The sequence below is a fragment of the Amphiura filiformis genome, chromosome 14 (genome assembly GCF_039555335.1).
Source record: "Amphiura filiformis chromosome 14, Afil_fr2py, whole genome shotgun sequence".
NCBI lineage: Eukaryota > Metazoa > Echinodermata > Ophiuroidea > Amphilepidida > Amphiuridae > Amphiura > Amphiura filiformis.
In genome coordinates, this window is record NC_092641.1 from 52,604,491 (window position 1) to 52,627,364 (window position 22,874).

Sequence of the window (22,874 nt, forward strand, 5' to 3'; positions counted from 1 at the left end):
TTTGCCATATTTGATATCAGAATGACATTCTTCGTATTCAGAATGCAATTCGATATGTCTGATGTGCTCTAATGTCCCACAATAAATATTGTCCAAACGTTCATACCCCAGCCCTTAAATATGCAAATTTTCCTGCTCGCTGCGCTCGCCACATGCATCTAGACCATTTATATTAAACCTTCTGATCGCCTTTATAGAGCCCATACCACTCCTCTTGTGTGTCTGCTTTTTTTGTCTCAATCTTTGAGTGCAATATAGTTCATGCTTCATTTCTACCCGCCTTAAGTCAAGCGTCAGTCAAGCAAAGATAACTAGATTTCAATCGCTTAAGAACATCATAATTGTGATGCGATCAAGCAAAATCAGTCGGAACTCGGAAATATTGATTTTGAGATATAGCCAAACAAAGAAAACATTTCCTTTGGCTTCCGACTGTTTTAGAAATTCTTTAATTGCTCATATCTTTGGAACTGGTTGTTCAATTTCAATAGGGTTTTCTGCAAAATCCAGCTTTGTAAATGCGTTTTACTAACCTATAAGAAACTGAAAATTTAATATTTCCGAGTTCCGACTGATTTTGCTTGATTGCGTCACATATATCAGTTTCGTCCCTTGCAACATCAAAGCTATTACCTAATGTGATTGAAAGCTCAATGGGATGGCTAAATACATTGGTTATAGATACTGATGATAAATGGGTCATCTCGCATGAGAACCCTATCATATGATATTTAACTTACGACACACAATTTAATCGCGTTATTGAGAGCAGGTGATTTATAGTATCGGTCATCATCATTATCATCATCATCATCATCACAACCATCTTTGACACAATTTAGCGGTACACTGTAAAAATATTTTACTCAACACTGGGTAAAAAGGTCACATCTCAACAGTTTAGTAAAAAATTACTCATGCATTGAGCTCATATAGGTCAGAACTCAACAAATGAGTAAAACACTACTCAATGTTGAATAATTTTTTACTCAACAGTTGAGTTGTGACCTATTATGACCTCCATGTTGAGTAATTTTTACTCAACTGTTGAGCTGTGCCCTTTTTACTCAGTGTTGAGTAAGATATTTTTTACAGTGTAATACATTTATTAGAAAAAAGGTGCACAATGACGGGTTCGAAGGATATGTTAACCAAACAGCATTGCATTTATTAACCCTCACAATCAACGCTCTGCAGGGTCTATTGTTCTATTGTTTCCGATTAGAGCGCTGACATATTGGAAAATGTTGCCAATCAATATTCATGAGAGTGTACATTCAACGTCCAGTTTGCGAAATTGGGTGAGTTGTGTTTGGTAGGTGTGAAATGCATCTGACTGGGCGTTTTAATTACGTAACGAATAAAGGCATTGATATCATCGAATGGCTGCCCAGTGCTGTTATGTGTTTAGTTATTATATAGGCCTAATAATTATTATTAAATGTATTCATCATTCCTTTCTTTTCCCTTCTCTGTACTTCTTTCCTAGGCTTACACTTTAACACTCCCTCGCTCTCATTGTCCCCTCTCACCCTCCCTCTCTCATTCCCATCATTTTTCTTATATTTCTATTTATCTACTTGTCTTTATTATATCTTTTTATTTCTCCCTTCCTCCAGCCCTCTCTCATTCTCCATATCCCATCCTCCCCTCTTCCTCCCTCCTCCCTCCCAAGACTTCTCACAGAGGTGAATCTGCCCTCCCCAACCCCTCCCCCTTTTGGGTACGCAACTATTTCTATACCAATCTCCTTCCTAAAATTTCTTAAAAACAACCTTTATAGGCCTACACTTATATATACTTACATGTATACGTATAGCGAATATAGATATGTGGAAATGGCAGCCTTCATACATTCCAATGTGCAATCAATCAACAAGAGCATTCAATTTATTTAAATGAAACGCCTAACATCAGGTGGGTGGTAAAGATGATTGCATCGACAGCTAAAGCCTCCTTATAGACTTCAGGCCCACACAAGCACACATTTGGAATACGTGAGTACAATGGTACCACTTTACACAAGACTGCCCTTACACATGACTGTAGTGTGGTCACTTATTGATACTCGCCTGTTGTGTAGAGCGTTAATACGATGCTGGATCAGTGACCAATTTAATGGCGGAACCCCTTTATTCGAAACAATGGTACCACTGTTATGAATAGCCTGTCGCAACATCTAATCGGCATCAAACGAACAAAAGATTATATAATCTATTGCGACTCTATTTCTATTTAAAACTTCTTTGCTCACAATCGCTTGTGAATAACGTCACAGTAGTGGTAACATGGTGTTCAGACTCGAGATATAATAATTTGTTCAAACAACCTGTACTTGTTCAGTTAGTAGTACTTTCCCTGAATATTTAAGGAAACCTTCATTTGGAAACATAGTCATTGTAACAGAAGTCCAATCAAACTTAATTTTACTATTTACCAGAAGAGTAAAAAAAGTCTCCCAAATAGTGAAAGTGTCAAACTTTAAAAAGTGAATGTTTAGTGTAAAAATAAAAACATTCACCATATTTGATTTAGTTCTAAGGTGTACAATTCCAACAATTTTGATATGATTATGATTTTGAAGCAGTATAAAGCAATGGGAGTATTTTATTCAGTATGAAATTATGAGAAAACATATGACGCCGTTTGTTGTTTTGTTGTTGTTGTTTTTAATTTTGTGTTGAGAAGTTTGTCAATTGTTTACCTGCTTATTACAATGTATACTTCGTGTGATTGAGTTTCAGCACCAAAATACAGATGACCTGAACCAATCCATTTCATGATTCACTGACACGATTTATATCCGATTCCAGCTATTTGATGTCGGTCGCAAAGTGTGCTTGGTCTAGAAATCTACTTATTTAGTTTCATTTATGTTTTTAGGGAAATTATCTACTATACATAAAGTGCAATTTTCAGGCATGGGATTTTCAAGGCAAACGCACACAGACTAATTAGTATAAAAGCCTCCCACAAAATTGAAAAGTAGAAAAAAAAATCAACTTAGAAAAACTAATTAGCCTAATTGACTAATTCAATTTCTTGAATGTGTTTTATAGCATTTTTTTCCCATATGGCAACAGTACATATTTTGCAAACGTCATTTCTGATTATTTGTTCCAGTTATTCTGTACTGGGCATAATCGGTTTCATTTCTTTTCTTGTGTTTTCTATTTAACTACTGTTGGTCCTTGTGGGTTTTTCAGTCATTTACTAATAAGACTGGCCTAGAAATTTGCATTTGTGAATCCAATTTTACTTATTTTGTGTCTGCACTTACTTATTACATGCATCTGTTTAATATCAGCAATTAAATTCGTGTCTTCTGTTGTTCACGCCCAGCATCAACTTGGTATTAAGCTTGTCTAGATATCTTTCTCTATAAGTCTGATAAAGACCTCATTTCGTTTACTAATTCTGATGTTACTTGGTGACAAAGGACAGTGGTAAATTCTAAATGCCAAATAAAGGATATTCTTATTCAATGGGTGCGTCTTGTAAAGAATTCACGTAATTTGATTGGTTTTCTGGTATATAATATCTCACAATAGTTGATATAGTGATATTAGTCAGGGCGCGCGACGCCACGCTTGTTGCTCCTCAATGATCGCGCGATAATATGTTCGCGTAATACACGTGCGAGAACTAAAACGCGATTCGGCGGCTTAGATGTTCGTGATGGTTTCGTTCATTTAAAACAACGGGGATGTCCTCACAAAATTAACTTTATTTTTTTCTAAAAAAGACAGTTTTTCTCACAAAAATTACATTAAAACTGTATAAGAATGAGAATATGATACGATATTGGATAGGCAAAAGACAAAATCCTATCTTTTATTCTCTAAATAATTATTAAACTTCATTAGTGTGGTTGTTGCTACTGCTGCTGCTGCTGCTGTTGTCGTTTTAATTGTTGCTGGAGTTGCTGTTGTAATAGCCGGGTTGCGGCGGAAAATATGTTGACGCTTGGAACAGGATTGAAAGTGCTTAAATTGCAAGCAATCATTTGACCCTTCCTCCTAGGCATATTAGCTAGAACTGTTTATCCACTAATGCGTCAGAAGATTTGATATTAAGTAAACGCGACTTTGAATTCCACTGATTTTCTCACATTTTACTCCTTTTTTTCAAATTTCTGAAGCAGTTTGTGTCTACAAAGTATATCATTTTAAATGATTATACTTTATATTGCTATTACTATTGCTGAAGTGGGACAAACAATTTGCTAGATTTGTATTTTAATACAAGTGACCAATCCAATTCCTTCTAATAGCAACATAATAGGCACAAATAGTTACATGTATCACAGAAATGTTTGACACCAGAGCTTCTAAAAACGGTGTGGTCCGGCAGTAGTTTAGACACGGAAACGTTGTACTTATGGCTGGCTGAAGTAGGATTCAGTGAAATAATGTTGGTATTTAAAAATACAAATGTGGGTTAATCAATTATTTTTGAAGCATTTTTATCATCCAGGTAGCACCTGAAAGGCGAATATTCAACAAGTATGCCCTTGAGTTATTTCATTAACTGACCGTCAACAGTTATTCCACACGCATAACAATTTCTGCAATTATCTTACTAATGATATTTGGTGCGTATAATGTTGGACCTAAGACCTTAATCCAGGTACTGCTCTTTAAAGAAAAAGTTACATTAAGATTCATAATACCCAAAGGGCACACGACCCGCGCTAGTTTTAAAATGTTAAAATTATCGTGGGAAATACCATGTTAATTGAATACATTTCAGAGGCTCCGGAAGATTTTGAATATTGGGGGGGGGGGCCAAAATTTGTGGCCTTCTCCGAGGCGCGAAACGCTGAAGGGGGTGGGTGCGAAGCGCGGAAGCTTTTGACATGCATACATTTTTACATGAATTGTACCTTACATTTTGTATTATACCCTAAAATAATGAATTTTACCTTAAAATTATGAATCTGACCCTAAAATTATGAATTTTACCTGAAAATTTATGAATTTGACCCTAAAATTATGAATTTTACCCGAAAATTTATGAATTTTACCCGAAAATTTATGAATTTTACCCGAAAATTTATGAATTTTACCCGAAAATTTATGAATTTTACCCGAAAATTATTAATTTTACCCTAAAATTAAGAATTTTACCTCAGATTATTGGGGGGGGGCTCTAGGGTACTTGGGCCCCCCACCAACATTATTGAGGGGGCCGGGCCCCCAGGCCCCGGCGGTTCCGGAGCCACTGCATTTTGGTGACCATTTGCATGGTTTATAGAGAGTGGCGATATGCGTTCAGAGATAATACCTTAAAAAGACTTCAGTGGTGGCATAATCAAGCTAGAGGTCAGTAATAAATATCCAAGAGATGAAGCAATTTGTGGCAGACGGACGGATTGGAAAAAATAAAAAACGAATTGGGGTTGATTGATATATGAACAACCCATTAATCCAAAGGGTTATTAGTCCGAGAAAGGTTGATGTTAGGGTTTATTGCATTTTAGGTCAGGATTAGGGTTAGGGTTAAGGTTAACGTTAGTATCATCGTCATCTTTAGGGTTAAGGTCATGTTTAGGATTTGGGTTGTTTTTAAGATTTATGATGAGGGTTCAGATTAGAGCTTAGATTATGGGTTAGTGTTACATTTAGGGATAGGGTAAGGATTAGGGTTATAATATTTCTATTGGAACCTATCGGACTATCGACCTGTATCCAATATTATGCATTATTATGTTTTGATAAATCCAAGTGTGTGAAAATATTGGATCCAAAACATAATAATGATTGGATGCTTTACGCCCAATTTTTATTGGTCTCGCCATGAGTTTTAAAATATTGGACTCGACTATGGCCGTCCAATATTTCAAAACTCATAGCTCTACCAATTAATAGGGTCAATCGATCCAATTTTATATCAACATTGTACATGAAATATTTCTTCCATTTATATGTCTACAGTATTATAGTGTAGTCAGACGCCAACACCTTTGCTAATAATTATAACAAAGCTTGAGACAAACCTATTTACAATAAATTATGGTATAAAGAAGCCGACATTCTCTTAACTATTTCATATTTCAGGCTATTGACAGGGGTATGCGAGCATTGAAATTCCAACGGTTGATTACAAATTCCAATAGCTTACCAGGGCCCTGTTATTATGTTCTAGCCCCAGGATTCAAACTATAATAATGGAAGATCATTTCCCTCTATTATCTTAAATTCACATTCACATATTTAGTGGTCGACTGATTTTGATATAAAATTGGATGGTTTGAACCCAATATACAAATTTATTGGTCTAGCTATGAGTTTTAAAATATTGCAATTATTCCAATATTTTTAAACTCATAGCGAGACCAATAAATTGTGTATTTGGTGAAAAAAAACCATCCAATTTTATCATTATTATGTGTTCAGAATCTTTTCTTGGTCAAAACATGACTTTTGGTAAAAAATGTAATTTTTTGGTAAAAAATGTGATTTTTGGTCAAAAATGAGCAAGTCAAAGATGAGTTTTGGTCAAAACATTGTAGAAAACAAAATTTTAGGGGAAAAGGTGAGCCTATCCAACACAATCCAAGTTTTGAGTCCAAGTGTTGATTATATTGGACTCTTCAACTCTGTACAAAGTATAGGAAGGAAGATTCTGAGAACATTATAATGTTGTAAATTGTCTTTTAATATGTTGACTTCATGATGTGGTACAATCATGATTTAACGCACAGATGAAAGTTGCAACAACATGTTAATTTTGACAGAACATTACATTGTACAAATAAACGGATCCAATAATATTTTCATCATGCAGCTTTGATCCATATGAATGTCAACATGATATTCCCTCATTATAAACGTTTGAAATGTGTATGTAGGGTTTAGATAAAACAAAATGTGTTGAAAAGTACGGTATACAAACTCGCAATCAATGAATCAGGGAAATTTATATTAATATGGATCATATTTTACTTACAGGGCTACTTCGTGCATGTCGGGACCCAAAGCCTCATCCCAAATTAATTCATTATTATGTTTTGATGTATCCAAGTTGTGATAATATTGGATCCAAAACATAATAATGATAAAATTGGATGCTTTACACCCAATATTTATTGGTCTCGCTATGAGTTGTAAAATATTGGACTCGACTACGTCACGTCCAATATTTTAAAACTCATAGCTCGACCAATAAATATGGGCTCAACTGATCCAATTTTATATCAAAGTGTTGAGGTTTTTGTACCATCAGAAACTATTATACGCCGGCCATGATTGTGTAAAAAGCTTTTCTTGCAGATTTGTCCGATCTGTATTTTCGGGCTGTCAACTGCCCGAAATTACAACACGGTAGCATACATGTATGAAGCGCTGTAATAGGCTATACATGTAATTATACATATAGTTTGATCAGCTTGTAATCGGCGGGCCTTATAACATCGCGGATTAATATCAATACTTTTTATTTTGAGAATTGCCTTGTGACATCTCACCAGAAGCATCACCCATTATTAATTGAAGTCCTATACTTTGTCTGCTTTATTTCTCACGCGCAATATAGACCAGACAGGTCAACTATATCACTCTTAGCGTGGGTCTACTTTTCGGCGTAGTGGTGAAATTCCCGCCGATTACGAGCTGGTCAAAGTATAACTCTGAAACTCAATGTCCGAATCAATTGAAAATGTTGGAAATAAGCTTGTTCCGTTGATATCTATTGAACCATACCCTAAAAAACGATGCAATCACAAAATATCCATTCAGTTGCCGTTAATTGATATATACTTTTGTTTCTTTCTTATTATTTTTCAGCATGTATAGACATCTTAACCGGCAAAAAATGCAGGAAATGTGACAAAAAATACAAGAAATATGACCATAAGCGATACAGATTTTGTAGTAAGTATCAAATAAGTAAGAGGTAAAGGAGTCGATCCTGTATGAACAGTAATCGGAGTGCCCATCTCTCTTTCATTGGCGATTGGGCCAGACTCCTCCATGTAATGTTGCTATAGGGGATCGCTACACCTCCTCTACAGCGAATCTGTTACCTTCCCAGCATTTAAGAATGCCGGTACCCATTTAAACACCTGGGTGGAGAGGAGTAATCGAGATAAAGTGCCTTACTCAAGGGCACAACACGATGGCGTCGCCGGGGCTCGAACCCGCAACCTTTCGATTATGAGTCAGTGCCCGTTCCACTAGACCACCGTGCTCCCTGAAGTATCAAATAAAGACTGATATAATACCTTCTTATAATTAAAGACAGAGATAAAAAGAATTTATCGCGTCTGATGTCACTGTCAATTACGATCCTTGATTGGTTTACACAGGTTAATCAGCGCGAAAAAGGAAGACCGATCTATCTGGTGCTGATTGGAGAAAAGGAATAGCAGCAAATGGCGAAAAATTACGTACTTTTACAATGCAAAAGCAGCTTTTCAAGGCATTGTTGACCTGGTGCCTTCGCCAAAGAAAGTTTCCTACTATAAAGACCTAACTTTTGAGATGGTTTGCATGTCGAAAGGTGCAAAATTAACAATAAGGTGCCTGGTTATAAATCCGCGTTCAGCAAGTCATCATCACGACACTTGTAAACAAACCGTGCTCGAATTTGATTGACAGATGACGGCAGACGCGATAAATTCTTTTTATCTCTGTCTTTAATTATGGTATAGATATTCAAAAGAAATTAATTATAGAGATTAAGTTGAAGCGTTTGTTATCAAAATATTGGAATCCGTTTTCCTGGGGTCTTCATGTTCACTGGAGCAATGGATTATCGTTGAGTGCCAATGAGAACAATATTTATTATCAGCTGAATAGTATGTGTACGACGTATTAGCAGTTATATACTGTGCAAAAAAAGTATCTGAACACCTAAAACAAAGGCCATTTCTCAAAGACACTAAATCTAAATAACAAAATAAAGTATAATCAATGGATGGAGAAACTTGCACAGTAAGACTTTGTTGGAACAATTTGAATAATTTAAAAGTGACAAAAGTTTACATGAACTTTTCCCTGTAATAGTGGAGTGAGAGTGAATCTGTCAAGCTGAATTGAACCCGTAACAATACGCAGCAGTAATCGCCTTGAAGGAGGAAATATCCAAATTTAGCACTTTTGAAACTGTACCTTTTGACATTCAAATGCGCTTAGTGGACTGAAGTCTCATCACACCTAATGAGGTAGCAAGTAAAAAATGATCCATCTACCTGGATTTAGTGTTTTTCAGAAATTGCTTTTCTTTTTTTTAGAGTTCAGATACTCTTTGTGCGCAGTATTATAATGGGTTTTTTATAGAGTACATACAGTATTAAAGCTATACATTATCCTTGAGTGGCAATAGCAATATCTATTATCAGCAAAACTATGGACCACACTGCAAATAGTTAATGTTTTAATAGCAAACTCTTCATCAAAATCGCTCAGACAACGACTTTTGTGTCCTGATCAAATGCATATCTCAAATTATGGAGTTTATTTACTTAGTGACGGCTTCAAAACTAAACCGCCGCTTGTTTGCCGGTTCCATCCGGTTGGAGTCGGTTTGTATTGTTCTTAACAATAGAACGTGGTTCAACCGCCATAAATCTCAGTTCAACCGGCGGTCGAGTTTTGAAGCCGTCCCTTATAGTATTATTATAGCTATCCATTTTGGGCAATGTGCAATATTAGCGGTAAAGTTATCACCTATTTCGCAATAGTTAAATTTTACATTTGAAATTGGAAATATTTATTACCTTCCCCCATTTTCCGCCTCCCCTTCCATCAAAGAAATATTGTAAGGTCTCTTGCCTTAATTCACTTGCAAAAACTACCGTAATTACTTTAACCGACACTGATTTTCAATAAAACGGGGAGAAATCTCTTTACGATCTTCATTTATTTAGTTTAAATGAGTGGGTGTGTACTAATATGATGTCTAAGGATATGTGCTTTGAATAAGTATTTGAATTTATCTTATCAAAGATCTGCAAGATGATCTTCAACGCGTGCTTGGTTTAATACAACACCGGTACATCTTGTGTATATGGCGAAATATCTTCAAAATATGCAAAAGCTGTTTCGAGGGAAAACTGTAAGTGGTAGGCATTTTCTAGTGCCTCCTATCCTAGATTTGGAGGTAGATAAGTGGATAAAAAAACAGCATGGATTTCCAAGCCCTGTATAATGGTATGCACTTATTTTCTGGAAGAGGCCAAATGGCCAATATGACATACAAGATTACAATAACCACAACAAAGGACTGTCTATGAATCCAAACCATTTTCAAAGGAATTACATGGCCGTATACACTTCGTTCAAACATATGAAATTGATAGTGACCAAATGCTTTGATATACTTTCACTTTTTTTTAGACGCCATCACATCAAAATCAAAACTACTATTGACATAATACATAGGGGATTTCAGGCCATAATACTAAAATATCTCGCACAAATGGACGAAAATGCGGGCCTCAATACCCTCCAAGCTAGACGGCCTAACGCCCTAACCTAACCTCGCGTAAGATGATAGTGGGCGCAGAGGATAACCGGGTTACATAGAGCCGTTTGGGGGTTTGTTTGAGCGTTGGCGGCCATAGCAACAAATCCGGATTGGGTTACACTACTGTACCCTTTCTTTAACTTAAGGGTTAAATCTTAACTGCATAGTGGTTTCATGATAATCACGTCGGCGTCCCTGCCTACCCCTTATCTTCTATACCCCTTAAGGTGGTACTACACCCTCGATAAATCCTTGACTATTTTTGCATTTTTCTCAAAAAATGATAACAAACTGGTATTAAGTGTGTATTATAGGGGCAAGCAATCCCGTTTCTACACTGGAATTTCAGTGACACTAGAAAATCGGTATGTTATTTATGATAAGAAAAGAGGTACCACTAGAATGTACTTTATTTCTTAACATATATAATGAACCACTTGAAGTAATTGCATTCCTTGCCCCTATAATATACATAACTTTTTTTACCAGTGTGTGGTTATTTTTTGAGAAAAAATACAAACTTAGTCACAAAATTTATCAGGGGGTGTAGTACCACCTTAATATAACTACAAGATTACGTACTGACACATAAAGCAGCTATTCCCATCTGTAAACCCGAGTAATTTTCGTGCCCTCACTTGACACGCTGAGTGGTGATTTCAATTACTGAATATGTCACGCTTAATGAAAGGAACATCCCACACACGACTATAGTGTTACCGTACTCAAATGAATTACTCCCATTATTTCAAAATGTGATATCATTGGTTTCCCTCTCTTAATTTTGGTTATTGGTTTAAGGTGGATTTAAACAGGTCAACGACTAGCTGTGGTATTAAAAAAAAGTATACGCTACACAGTGTCATCGCCCCGATATCTTCATGGCAGAAATTGCCATGGTAGGTTGAATTCACCGCCACGCATGGCCATTTTGTATCGACCTGTTTAATAGTTTTGAGTCGCATAATGGGCCTAAGGACATCTGACTAAGGCTACTGACAATAGCCCCGATTAGCTCGGTGACTAACCTCGCTGTGTGTCAGTCGAGCGTGGTACGCCATAGGTCATATGATTTTAGATTACCTCCACGATTGGCCTATACACTGCGCTATATAATTCGGCATATATAAATCAGAATTATTGTCAGTGTTTGACTCAAGACGCAAGCTACTCTCTCAAGACGCAAGCTAACGACTATCATATCTGTTCAAAATATATATTCAAGTTTCATTTTCTACCCCGATATCCATAGAGTTTCTTCTCATATCAAACTCGTGCATAGCAAATTCACGTGTATCGATCCCGGGTATTTATTTATCATATAACTCCCATTATTTCAAAATGTGATATCATTGGTTTCCCTCTGTTAATTTTGGTTATTGGTTTAAGGTGGATTTAAACAGGTCAACGACTAGCTGTGGTATTAAAAAAAGTATACGCTACACAGTGTCATCGCCCCGATATCTTCATGGCAGAAATTGCCATGGTAGGTTGATTCACCGCTACGCATGGCCATTTTGTATCGACCTGTTTCAAATAGTTTTGAGTCGCATAATGGGCCGAAGGACATCTGACTAAGGCTACTGACAATAGCCCCGATTAGCTCGGTGACTAACCTCGCTGTGTGTCAGTCGAGCGTGGTACGCCATAGGTCATATGATTTTAGATTACCTCCACGATTGGCCTATACACTGCGCTATATAATTCGGCATATATAAATCAGAATTATTGTCAGTTTTTGACTCAAGACGCAAGCTACTCTCTCAAGACGCAAGCTAACGACTATCATATATGTTCAAAATATATATTCAAGTTTCATTTTCTACCACGATATCCATAGAGTTTCTTCTCATATCAAACTCGTGCATAGCAAATTCACGTGTATCGATCCCGGGTATTTATTTATCTCTGCTGACAAAGTAATTATTAGCCAGGCGATGTCGGTGTGCGCTAATCATGCTAATATTATTTTAAAAGACACAATTGATGCTAGGAGCTACATTTCACAGGGAGCTTCATAAAGCTAGCCCCCATACAAAAATTGATGCAGCTTCCAGGACTAATAAACGTGTATAACCCCCCTTATTGCCCGATGGCGTACCGCAAGGATATGTATAGGTCTAATCTAATTTTCCCCCTCTCATTGGCGGTGCCACGGGCATGGGGGAGCCAAATGACCCCAAGTCAGAACTATCGCCTCCTTTCCCCCTATAAAAACTCAACATTACGAAGATTTTCACTTTTTGATCCAGTTTTGCGTACGATTTTGTTGATATTTACTGCCTTAAAATTCACTGTCACCCCTCGCCCAAAAAGAAACCCCAACATAGTCCGTGCATCACTGCTCACGCTGGAAATAAAATGGATATGGAGAACTCAGAGGTTTAAACCTAATCCATCCATCAATCTGTAGTGTAAAACAATATTATGGACATGATAGCATCAATAAATCAACTGATCCTTTGGTCAGTATTGCTTCACGAAGGGACAACCTAATAATAAGAGTCTATACGGTTGGCTTGAGTTGATGCTCAGTGCAGATGCAACCATGTCAAGCATGTATCACAAAATCCTCAAGGGTATTTATCAAACTTAAGTTCATGTGAAAAACAATATGAATAATGTTCGACATAGTAGAGATAGTAACGCCTCTACGTCTCTTACCGGCCAGTGAACCATAATAATGTCACAAAGTTATTAAAATTTCAAGATTTTAAAGGACATTAGGGTTTGGTGTTTAAAGTAAAGATAGTGTGGTAACTATATTTGATCTGATGTGTATATAGTTCAGGAAGATAATTTTCTCTTGTTCTACGAGGAGCCACATGAAAGGCATACAAACAATATTAGTGACCACAGTGAAAGTGTAAAAGTATTATACAATATCAGTGCTCTGACACTCTTTTCCGTTTGTACTCAAGGATATGCAGGTACAAAACAGCCAAACGTTATCTTAATCATGTTAATCAGAACTGCCCTCGAGGTTTTTGTCATTGTCATCCACTACATCTGTGCCATAAAAATCTAGTCCAATCGACAAGATCGTTGTAAGCATGCAAAGTTAAAGATCTTAATTAATGTGCCACGCTGCTCTCAACATAATCGATTTATGCAAATCTAATTTAATCTAATTTTCATAAAAAATAATCACTAATAACCTTTGTATCCATCTTTTTCTTGTGTCTTCCAGAATCAAACCCATTCGTGGATCCAGGATACGCCAGATTCTAGCCTCTCATTTTAAGTGCTCAATTTTATGGACTATAAAGACCAAATTTTATAATTCCTGTTTGAATGTAACCTTGGTTAGGGGCTGTGCAATAATTATGAGCTCGGGGGAGGGTAAAATAGGGGGAATTGTTTTTGCAAACCAACAGGTGGAAGCACTTGTTGGTAAGAAAAAGGGGGGGACGATTTTGGCACACATTTACGGGGCACCTTTTAAATAAAACGCTCTATAACGGCTAAGGAAACACGTTCAAAATGGCCAAAATGTCCGTCTCGCTATACTCGTATGATCAAATAGATCATTTAGGGTTTCAAATTGTGTTCTTAACTTAATTTTGGCATATGCAAAGGAGGGCCAATGATTTCTTTGGCAAGCCGAGAGGTGGAGCAAGCAATGTTTTGCAGCCGAGAGTGGCTGCATTCAATTATGGCAGGTGATTTTAAAATCTCCCACCCACCGGCTCATTTTTATTGCCTATCCCCTAGAAAAAAGTATTAAAGTTTTGAATGTAGTCCAATAAGCAGGGCGTGGTTCTTTCATGTAAAAACGCTGTGTCTTTTGTGCTAATTTAATGACAAATACTGTGTTTTACATTTGGTTGTTGTTTTTTTACGTCTGATGTTATCTCACGTTATCAAATGCCGGCACTGTTTGTTTACGAGTGTCGTGATGATTGAGATTCTGGAAAAAGTAAAAAAACCGCGCCTTATGGTTAATTATGCACCTTCAAATAATTATACAAAACCGTAGGTAACTTTCTTTCCTGATGGCACCATATCAACAATGCCTAGAAAAGTTGTTTTACCTGGTAAAATTACCGTAATTTTTCATCATTTCTCCTATTGCTTTTCTCCGATCGGCACCAACGGAGTTTGATCGACAGTGACGTCAGACGCAAACGAGTCTTTTTTAATTCTGTCTGCGATTATAAATGCAACTGCCTGCCAAATAAGACACAGTATCTGCGTGCTATGATATCTACTTCTGTCTATAAATTCTGTGTTTTAAGCTAAATTTATTTCAAAACACCTACCTCCTTTTAACGCAGTATCTACTGTGATATTCAATTACAGTAACTTCTTTTAGGGTGTATATGTACATATACACCATTAAGCTGAATTTATACCCCATCGCTGAGGGATGAGCGATTGGTTTTGACCAATGAGGTAACTCGCTTTTCCAAAGCTACAAAAAGCGCCCTGCCCCATTGGTCAATAACCGTATCGCTCGTCGCTCAACCCACACAAGTGGGTTACATATCAATATCTGTAGTATTGATGAATTTATGACTGTTCTCACAACAAAAATTCGGCTTGCGGTCGCTAAGCCTTTTTCAAACTGATGTTATTGATCTTGATGAGTGTCACATGACGAGTGGTTGTCAACAACGTCATGTGACAGGATGTTCCGGTAGACGGGTGCCAGGTCGTGTCGTCCCTTGTCCTTGTTCAGGTTGCTGGGGTGTCTGTGAATATTAATAGCTTCCCTCACTCCTCTGTTGTACCAGTTGGAGTCTTGATCCAGTACTTTGACATTGCTCCAGTCGATGGTGTGTTTGGACGCTTTGACATGTTGGGCCACAGGGGAGGAGGTACTACTAGGTCTTCGGTGCTCAGCTAACCTAGCTTTCAGTGAACGTTCCGACTCTCCGACATAGGCCGCGTCGCAGTCATCACAAGTTATGTGATAGACTGTACCAGATCTTTGATCTGTTTTGGTCTTGTCCTTTGGCGCTACCACATGTTGCCGGATGGAGTTCACGGGTTTGTAATGAGTCCTGATGCCTTTAGCTTGGAACAAGCGAGCCATTGTCTCCGACACCCCCTGGATGTAAGGGAGGACTACATTACCCTTGGCAGGTGGTCTATTTTTGTTCTTCGCTTTCTGAAGGTCTTGTTGCTTATTGTCACTTATATTAAACACCCAAGGCTCGTACCCGCATTTCTGGAGGCTGTCTTGAATGTGATTGAGTTCTTGTTGTTTGTCTTCATCCCGCGTGATGATGGTATTGGCTCTGTGCGTGAGTGTTCTCACGACACCCAATTTATGCTGGAGGGGGTGGTGGGATCTAAAGTTTAAATATTGATCCGTGTGGGTCGGTTTCCTGTACACCACGCACGACAATGAGCCATCCGGATGTCTACGGATCTTAGTGTCCAGCATAGCTAAGGAACAGTTCTCCTCTCTTTCAATGGTGAACTTAATGGCTTTGTTCACACTGTTGATGTGTTCGGTGAACTCATTCACGTGATCTTGATGCATTACCGTGAGGGTATCATCAACATAACGATACCAGATCTTCGGCTTGTGAGGAGCGGTGTTAATGGCCCGTTGCTCAAAGTCCTCCATAAAAAGGTTTGCCACGATAGGCGAAACCGGGGAGCCCATCGCCGCCCCTCCTGCTGTTGGTAGAAACACTCATTGAACTGGAAGTTAACAGTTCGATGATCTGGTCAGGGTTGAGTGTTGAGCGTTCCGCGAGTATCATTCTTCAACCGGTTATGAATGATGGTTATGGATTCATCCACCGGGGTACTGGTAAACAATGCCGAGACATCGTACGAGACTAACACTTCATTGTCATCTAACCTAATTCCACTAAGCTTATCCACCAATTCCTGTGAGTTCTTGAGATGGTGTTGCGTCTTACCAGCTAAAGGACCAATAATGTCCGCGACAAGTCTGGCTACATTGTATGATATTGAACCAATGCACGACACAATTGGACGGAGTGGAACGTTCACTTTATGGATTTTTGGAAGTCCATAAAACTTCGGCGTATCTTCCGATGTTGGATACAGTTTACGTTTTTCAATGTTAGTGATAGCCTTTTCTTTCTCCAGGTTTTGTAGGATACTAACCAAGTTCTTTTTATATTGGGTGGTAGGATCCTTTTTCAATTTAACATAGGTCGTCTGATCATCCAACAGCTGATGGGCTTTGTTGATATAGTCCTGCTTGTTTAACACAACTGAGGCTCTACCCTTGTCAGCTGGCAGGATAGAAATAGACTTGTCCGCTTTGAGATCTTATAAAGCCTTGCGTTCCTCGCGAGAAATGTTGTTAGATGGAGGTTTGGCTTGCTTGAGAATGCCGGTGGTCTTGGCACGTAATTCAGCTGACTCGGCACTGTTGTGACCCAGAATGCGAGCAGCATTTTCCGTGCACACGATCAAATCATCCACAGGGATATGTGACGGGGTAACTGCAAAGTTCAAGCCTTTGGACAATAATTTCTTCTCAGGAACACTTATCAGAGAGGTTGATCACCCATTTATCGACGTTATCCGGTACCGTTTCATCAGAATTTGCCTCCTTGCTTTGCGACGATTTAGCCTTCAGTTGCTGGTATTTCCCGATTTGTCTTTGTTTACATCGGAAGTGCTCACCGCGCATAGCATTCTGGGTATGATCTATGATGTTGTTATAAATGTCGTCCGGCAATTTATTTCTGATGACAGTATTAAATTTACAATTCAAGGCATCCCGGGTGAAATTAATTTGTCGGATCCTTTCTGACATCAGCGATCTTTCCGCTTTCCGTATGATGTCGTTTACGCGCGATCCCTTCATAGATGTTTTAGTAGTTCACATACTATGCGGAGTTTGGGTGGCTTCCAAACTGATTGATTAATATAATGTTATAAATATACTATAAGTTATAAATCATCATTAGTAATTTGTGAATTTTTAATTTCAAGTGAAAGATGAGGTAGAAAGTAATATTAATTAGTATGGATTAGGAGGTCGGTGAGATGATATAAAAGTTTAAGTTTAACCTTAATTATCAATGCGCACCTGTTATAAGGTGTTTTTAGACGTCATTATCGCGAAGAATTATTTTACGAAGTTCATTTGACGGATGTGAATTAGGTGGCGCCTCTAAGTCCTGCATATCCAAGAAGCCAAATGTCAGCTTTACCAACACGTGGCCGCAAAAGCTTCTATACTAAAATGCAGTAAACCTTTGACGAGCGCGTATTGTAAGGATACATCGCGTATTTACTGCGTTGCACGCACTTGTCTCTGATTGGCTGCTGAGGCGATCTGTTGTTGCCGAGTGGAAATTTATGAATGAACTGTGCCCCGTACGCGTTGTTAGCGCCGACTTTGCAACATCACGGTAGTCGCGCTCGTCAAAGGTTTGCTGCATTTGACTATAAAAGCAATACAAAAGTGAGCTTGAGCATAATTTTGCCCAACATTTTTCGCGCCAAAACAAGTAATGCATGTACTCGGCTCCATAATTTAATGCAAGTTCATATGTGCTGGTAACATAATATTTCTGACAGAATAATCTTATTTGAAAACGTAGTAGCGCTTATACAGCATAAGACGATACAAACCTTTGTTTTGATGTCAATGTAAAATAAAACACTTTTAATAATTCATGTTATTTCAATTTCCTTGTTAATAATGTCTAGTTTATGTGTAGCTTATGTATGCTAAATGTAATTGTGTAATTTGTATTCAGTCCGATTTGTGTTTTTGCTCAACTAGTATACCGTATCGAGGGGTAGTGTAGAAAGGATTTTTTAACTAAATTATTAGTGCAATTATCAAAGACAGTTAACAGCTTGTAACAGGTGTCATGGTGAAAGCTATATTTGGCCAGAGTTGGCCCTTTAGCTAAAACATTGGTGAAATATGACCAGTTGTTGAATGAAACTGTAACGTAAGGGGTGATATGATGAAAATGTCATTTTACCCGCATGGTACATTTTTGTCGTGTTGCAATATGAATTTGTAAGATAACTATTATAAAGTGCAATGTAATGTAGTTTGTTATATAATAATTATTGCTAAATATAATTCCAATTTGACGTTCTATTGTATTCCAATTTGACGCTCAATTGTATTCAACACTTTTGAACATAATTTTAGATTTTGCAGTGATGCCTGTAATTAATGGTAAATATGAAATCAAACACTGCGCATTTTGTAACTGTATTTGATTTCTTCTTAAACTTCTTAAGGGAAGGGGTATGAACGTTTGGACAGTATTTATTGTGGGACATTAGAGCACATCAGACATATCGAATTGCATTCTGAATACGAAGAATGTCCTTCTGATATCAAATAATTTTGATTTTTGAAATTTGCAATGTAATACACATTTTATGGCAAATCATTAAAAATTGATATTTTTGATATTTAACAGTACTTGAAGTAAACTTTATAAATGTGACGATTTATACTTAAAGTGTATGTATGTAGGTGGGATGAAAAGCCGGCGATCAATTGAAAATTTTGACCTCTCGTATTGAAGATATGGATTTTTTCCCCAAAACACACAAAAAAAATAGGTCTTTTGGGGAAAAAAATCCATATCTTCAATATAAAAGGTCAACATTTTCAATTGATCGTCGGCTTTTCCTCCCAGCTACATACACTTAGAATATATCATTAGATTTATAACATTTATTTCGAGGACTGTTATATATCAAAAATTTGAAAAATATCAATTTTAATAATTTGTCATAAAATTTGTATTATATCGTGAATTTCAAAAAATGAACATTTTTTGATATTAGAAAGACATGCTTCGTATTCAGAATGCAATTCGATACGTCTGAGGTGCTCTCATTCTAGATCCCTTAAACTTCTTAAACTTCTTTGAGTGTTATTTGTGGTCTGAGAAAAAGCTTAGATCATACGGTGTTTTTTGAGTGACAAAATATAATAAATTTAACCAAACGTCAGATTGGAAGATTTAGCTATATGGTGTTTTCACATGGTGCTCATCAATTATGCTTAAGGTAGTTCATTCACGGGGCTAACAGAAAAATGTTCAGCTTTAAATATAATCCCAAGACAATATCTGGGTTGAGATTTTGTCAACCGTGAATATATATGGTGTCATAAACTTAGCCTTATTCTGTATGGCGCAATAGATAATTCCACTGAAAGTGTTATATCACGACCTAAATTTCAGTCAAATCTACCAGTTTCTATATGGATATAAAAATAAATTAATGGTAAAATGATCTCAATTTCAAACGAAAGTGCTAATTTTGTAGGGCTCGAATGTCAGCTGTGTCTTCTGTAGGCTTGACATGAGTCTTGTGAATATTGAGGAAGAAAAATGGATCAAAACATTCTGTCGATTATATGATCCAAAATTCAGGTATTATCGTCCATGAAGAAAAAGGAAATGTATGCGCAGGTAATGTTTCATAATAAGCCTATGTGTCTACAACCAGTAAGAAATCTACTCATTAATTAATTAAAAGCCAATTTTGACAGAGGTCTAATGGGACTCTTCCATTTGACATCCACACTACCCTTGTGGAAGATCTAGCGTAAGTCTTTCACATGTAGAGAAGTGTCGGTTTCAAATAGAATAGACAATTCGGTAACTTACATTTGAAATGCTCACTCCTTTTGTGGAAGATATAGGTATAACTATATGCAAGGGGAGTATGGGCTTCAAAATAGTTAAATCTATCCAATATTCCGTTTGAAAGATGTATAGCCGATTTAAAATAGAATAGCACAGTTGCCTTATAACCTTAAAGTAATGTTGATGTATGCAGCAAGTCTAATACATGTCACATTTGAACTTTAATGAAAGCATAAAATCCCTAATGGTGTAGTTTAATAACCTCAATTTACTAACCATGGCGCCATATTTGTGACGTGTCATGTCCAAAGGAGACACTTTTGGGCAGGTACAATTTTTTTAGTTTTTACGTATCTTAAATATAGAGATATTTAGCTCCACAATGCTGTTTTCCCCAATGAAATCGGACATTCCTATACGAAGATATTGAGTTTATGGTATTATAAAATTGGAAATTGAGATATCACAATATTGTTGACAATGTTTAGTGTAGGAATTACCTTGAAAAATGTCTCAAAAATACAAGATGCCAGTTTAATATATTCCTGTCTGAAACTATCAGATTATATTTACAACTGCGCAAAATATTTATTCCGTAGAATGTGTGTTCTTAGTAATGGTTAAGTTGGATGTAATGGCGCTTATCAATTACGAGTACTCAGACCATTTACAGCATGTTGAAAGACTAGATTAACACGCAGTGCCTGATTTTTTTTCTTTACCATTACAAATAATACATTTCAACTGTTAAGTGGTAAGATTTTTTTAAACCAGATATTGTCATAATGAAACTACCTTACATTACAGAATTGTCTTTTAGGAACCTTTCACAAACACTTGTTAGGGGGAGGGGCTGATGCAAAAAGGGGGGCTGAAAATGTTTGACCGTCCTAAGGGTGCCCTGAAAAAAAATGACCGCAAATGTTTCTTGGAAAATTAAGTTTATTTGCTTTTCAATGGGTTGACCCATAATTTTCATGTCAAAAACGGGCCCTGAACTTTTTGAGGCCTGTAAATGGGAGGGGCCGAAAAATTTCGCGATAATTGTTTTTTTGCATCAGCCCCCCCTACAAGTGTTTGTGAACGGTCCCTAATTGATGATGAGTTTGTCATTAATGACGTCATATTGCATACCCTCCTATACACAATGTGATTTACTTCGGCAGCCCAGGTGCAGCGAGTGAATTGTATTGTACTCCAGCGTTCTGGAGGATGGATCAACTTTGGCCTCCCAGTTTTTGACCCTTTAGGACACCGTGGATACTCCCTATGTTTGAAGATTCTGCATTTGTAACTTTTGGAGCAGTGCTGAAGCGGGTTAGCGTAAGCGATACTTCCCAGATGTACATTTAGTTTCCAGACAATACACTCGCTCTCGCAGATTTTAGAAAGAGCCAAACACATTACTGAGAACACCCCCGGAATGAGTAACTACTCAGCAAACACAGAACGTTTTCGACATCTTTCACAAAAGGTTATAAAAAGGTTGTCAGAAAACGTTTAAATGTCGGGTTTTTATAAAGGGTATATTGAGGGTATAAAACGTTTTCATGACATTAAAAAACATTTTCTGATAATCTACTGCCCAGCACACACAAAATGTTTTACAGAAAACGTTTCAATGTCGGGTTATATAAAGGGTATTAAAACGTTTTAATAACATTCCAAAAACATTTTTGAAAACTTGATACAAACTATTCTATACAAAATGTTATTTTGGGGTTGAAAAAATATTTTGCGAAAAACGTTTGCCCAAAATATTTGCAATAACGTTTAAAAACTTTTCATGACCTTTATATAACCCGACATTTAAATGTTATTCAATCGTTTTGTAAAAAAACATTTTAAGAACATTTCTGTTTTTTTCTGTGTGCAAATATTTTATCATAATGTTATTTAAGTGTTGACAAAATAGTTTGCAATCACATTTTGAACACATTTTAAAAATATTGTTGCAGTGTTGCGGTTCAAGCTTTCAGGAATCTACGAGTCTGTTATCAGGTCAAAGGTCAAGAAAATCACGACCTGATACAGTCACTCACTCGCTGATGAAAGATGGAGTACCATCTGAAAATTCAGAGGTAGGAATTATTTCCTTGTGTTTGGATCAAAAGTTTAAATCAAAATCATTGTTGCAGTGTGTTTTCATACAAAAAGTTTTCATGACCTTTATATAACCCGACATTTTAATATTATTAAAACGTTTTTACCTAAACCAAAAGCCAAAATATAACTTATTAAAACGTTTTTGTGTTTGCTGGGATATCACAGCAATATATATTAGGTTTTGTAGTATGCTGGCAATAATATATTGTCGTCACAGGATATACAAATGTACACATATTGCAAATATTGTCAGTAACTATGAATTATTACAAATAAAGATCAAATATATTTTGCAAATAAAATATTGTAATAAACTACTGTTTGTGATCAGTGGTAATTATTTTAATGCATTTATACATTCAATGGACCAAGGTGGTGGGTTCATACATATTGACTGCTCGTGAGGTATGTTAAGGTTGGGCGCTTCTAAGTTTCAAATACTGATCGTTGCTAAATGGATTATATAATGTGTCTTGGGCCACAGTGGTCAGCGAATTATTGTGAAGTGTGCTCAGACCTTTGGATGTATGCCTGCATGTGCGTATTAGCGCACTATACATCACCTAGCTTTTTTCAAGCCTTTACAAGCAGAACAGAGCCAGTGACCTTACCATTCAATAAAGGGTGGATACATTTCAATTAATGAGCCTGTATTTTACTTAGCGAAAAAAGTGACACAAAATGTATTATAAAAAAAAGACTCGCTGTTTTAAGCTTAAAAGACAA

At 36.9% G+C, this 22,874-nt stretch overlaps 1 protein-coding gene across 2 annotated transcripts in view; it reads left to right on the forward strand.

Moving 5' to 3' along the window:
- LOC140170289 (uncharacterized) overlaps nt 1-13,875 on the forward strand; it is a 40,515-nt gene extending 26,640 nt beyond the window's left edge. For both annotated transcript variants that reach the window (XM_072193657.1, XM_072193658.1), the window contains 2 exons: nt 7,788-7,874; nt 13,661-13,875. In XM_072193657.1, the coding sequence (XP_072049758.1) occupies nt 7,788-7,874; nt 13,661-13,701 (128 nt within the window). In that variant the 3' untranslated portion in view covers nt 13,702-13,875. The remainder of the gene's footprint in view (nt 1-7,787; nt 7,875-13,660) is intronic.
- Nucleotides 13,876-22,874: the final 8,999 nt, after the last annotated feature.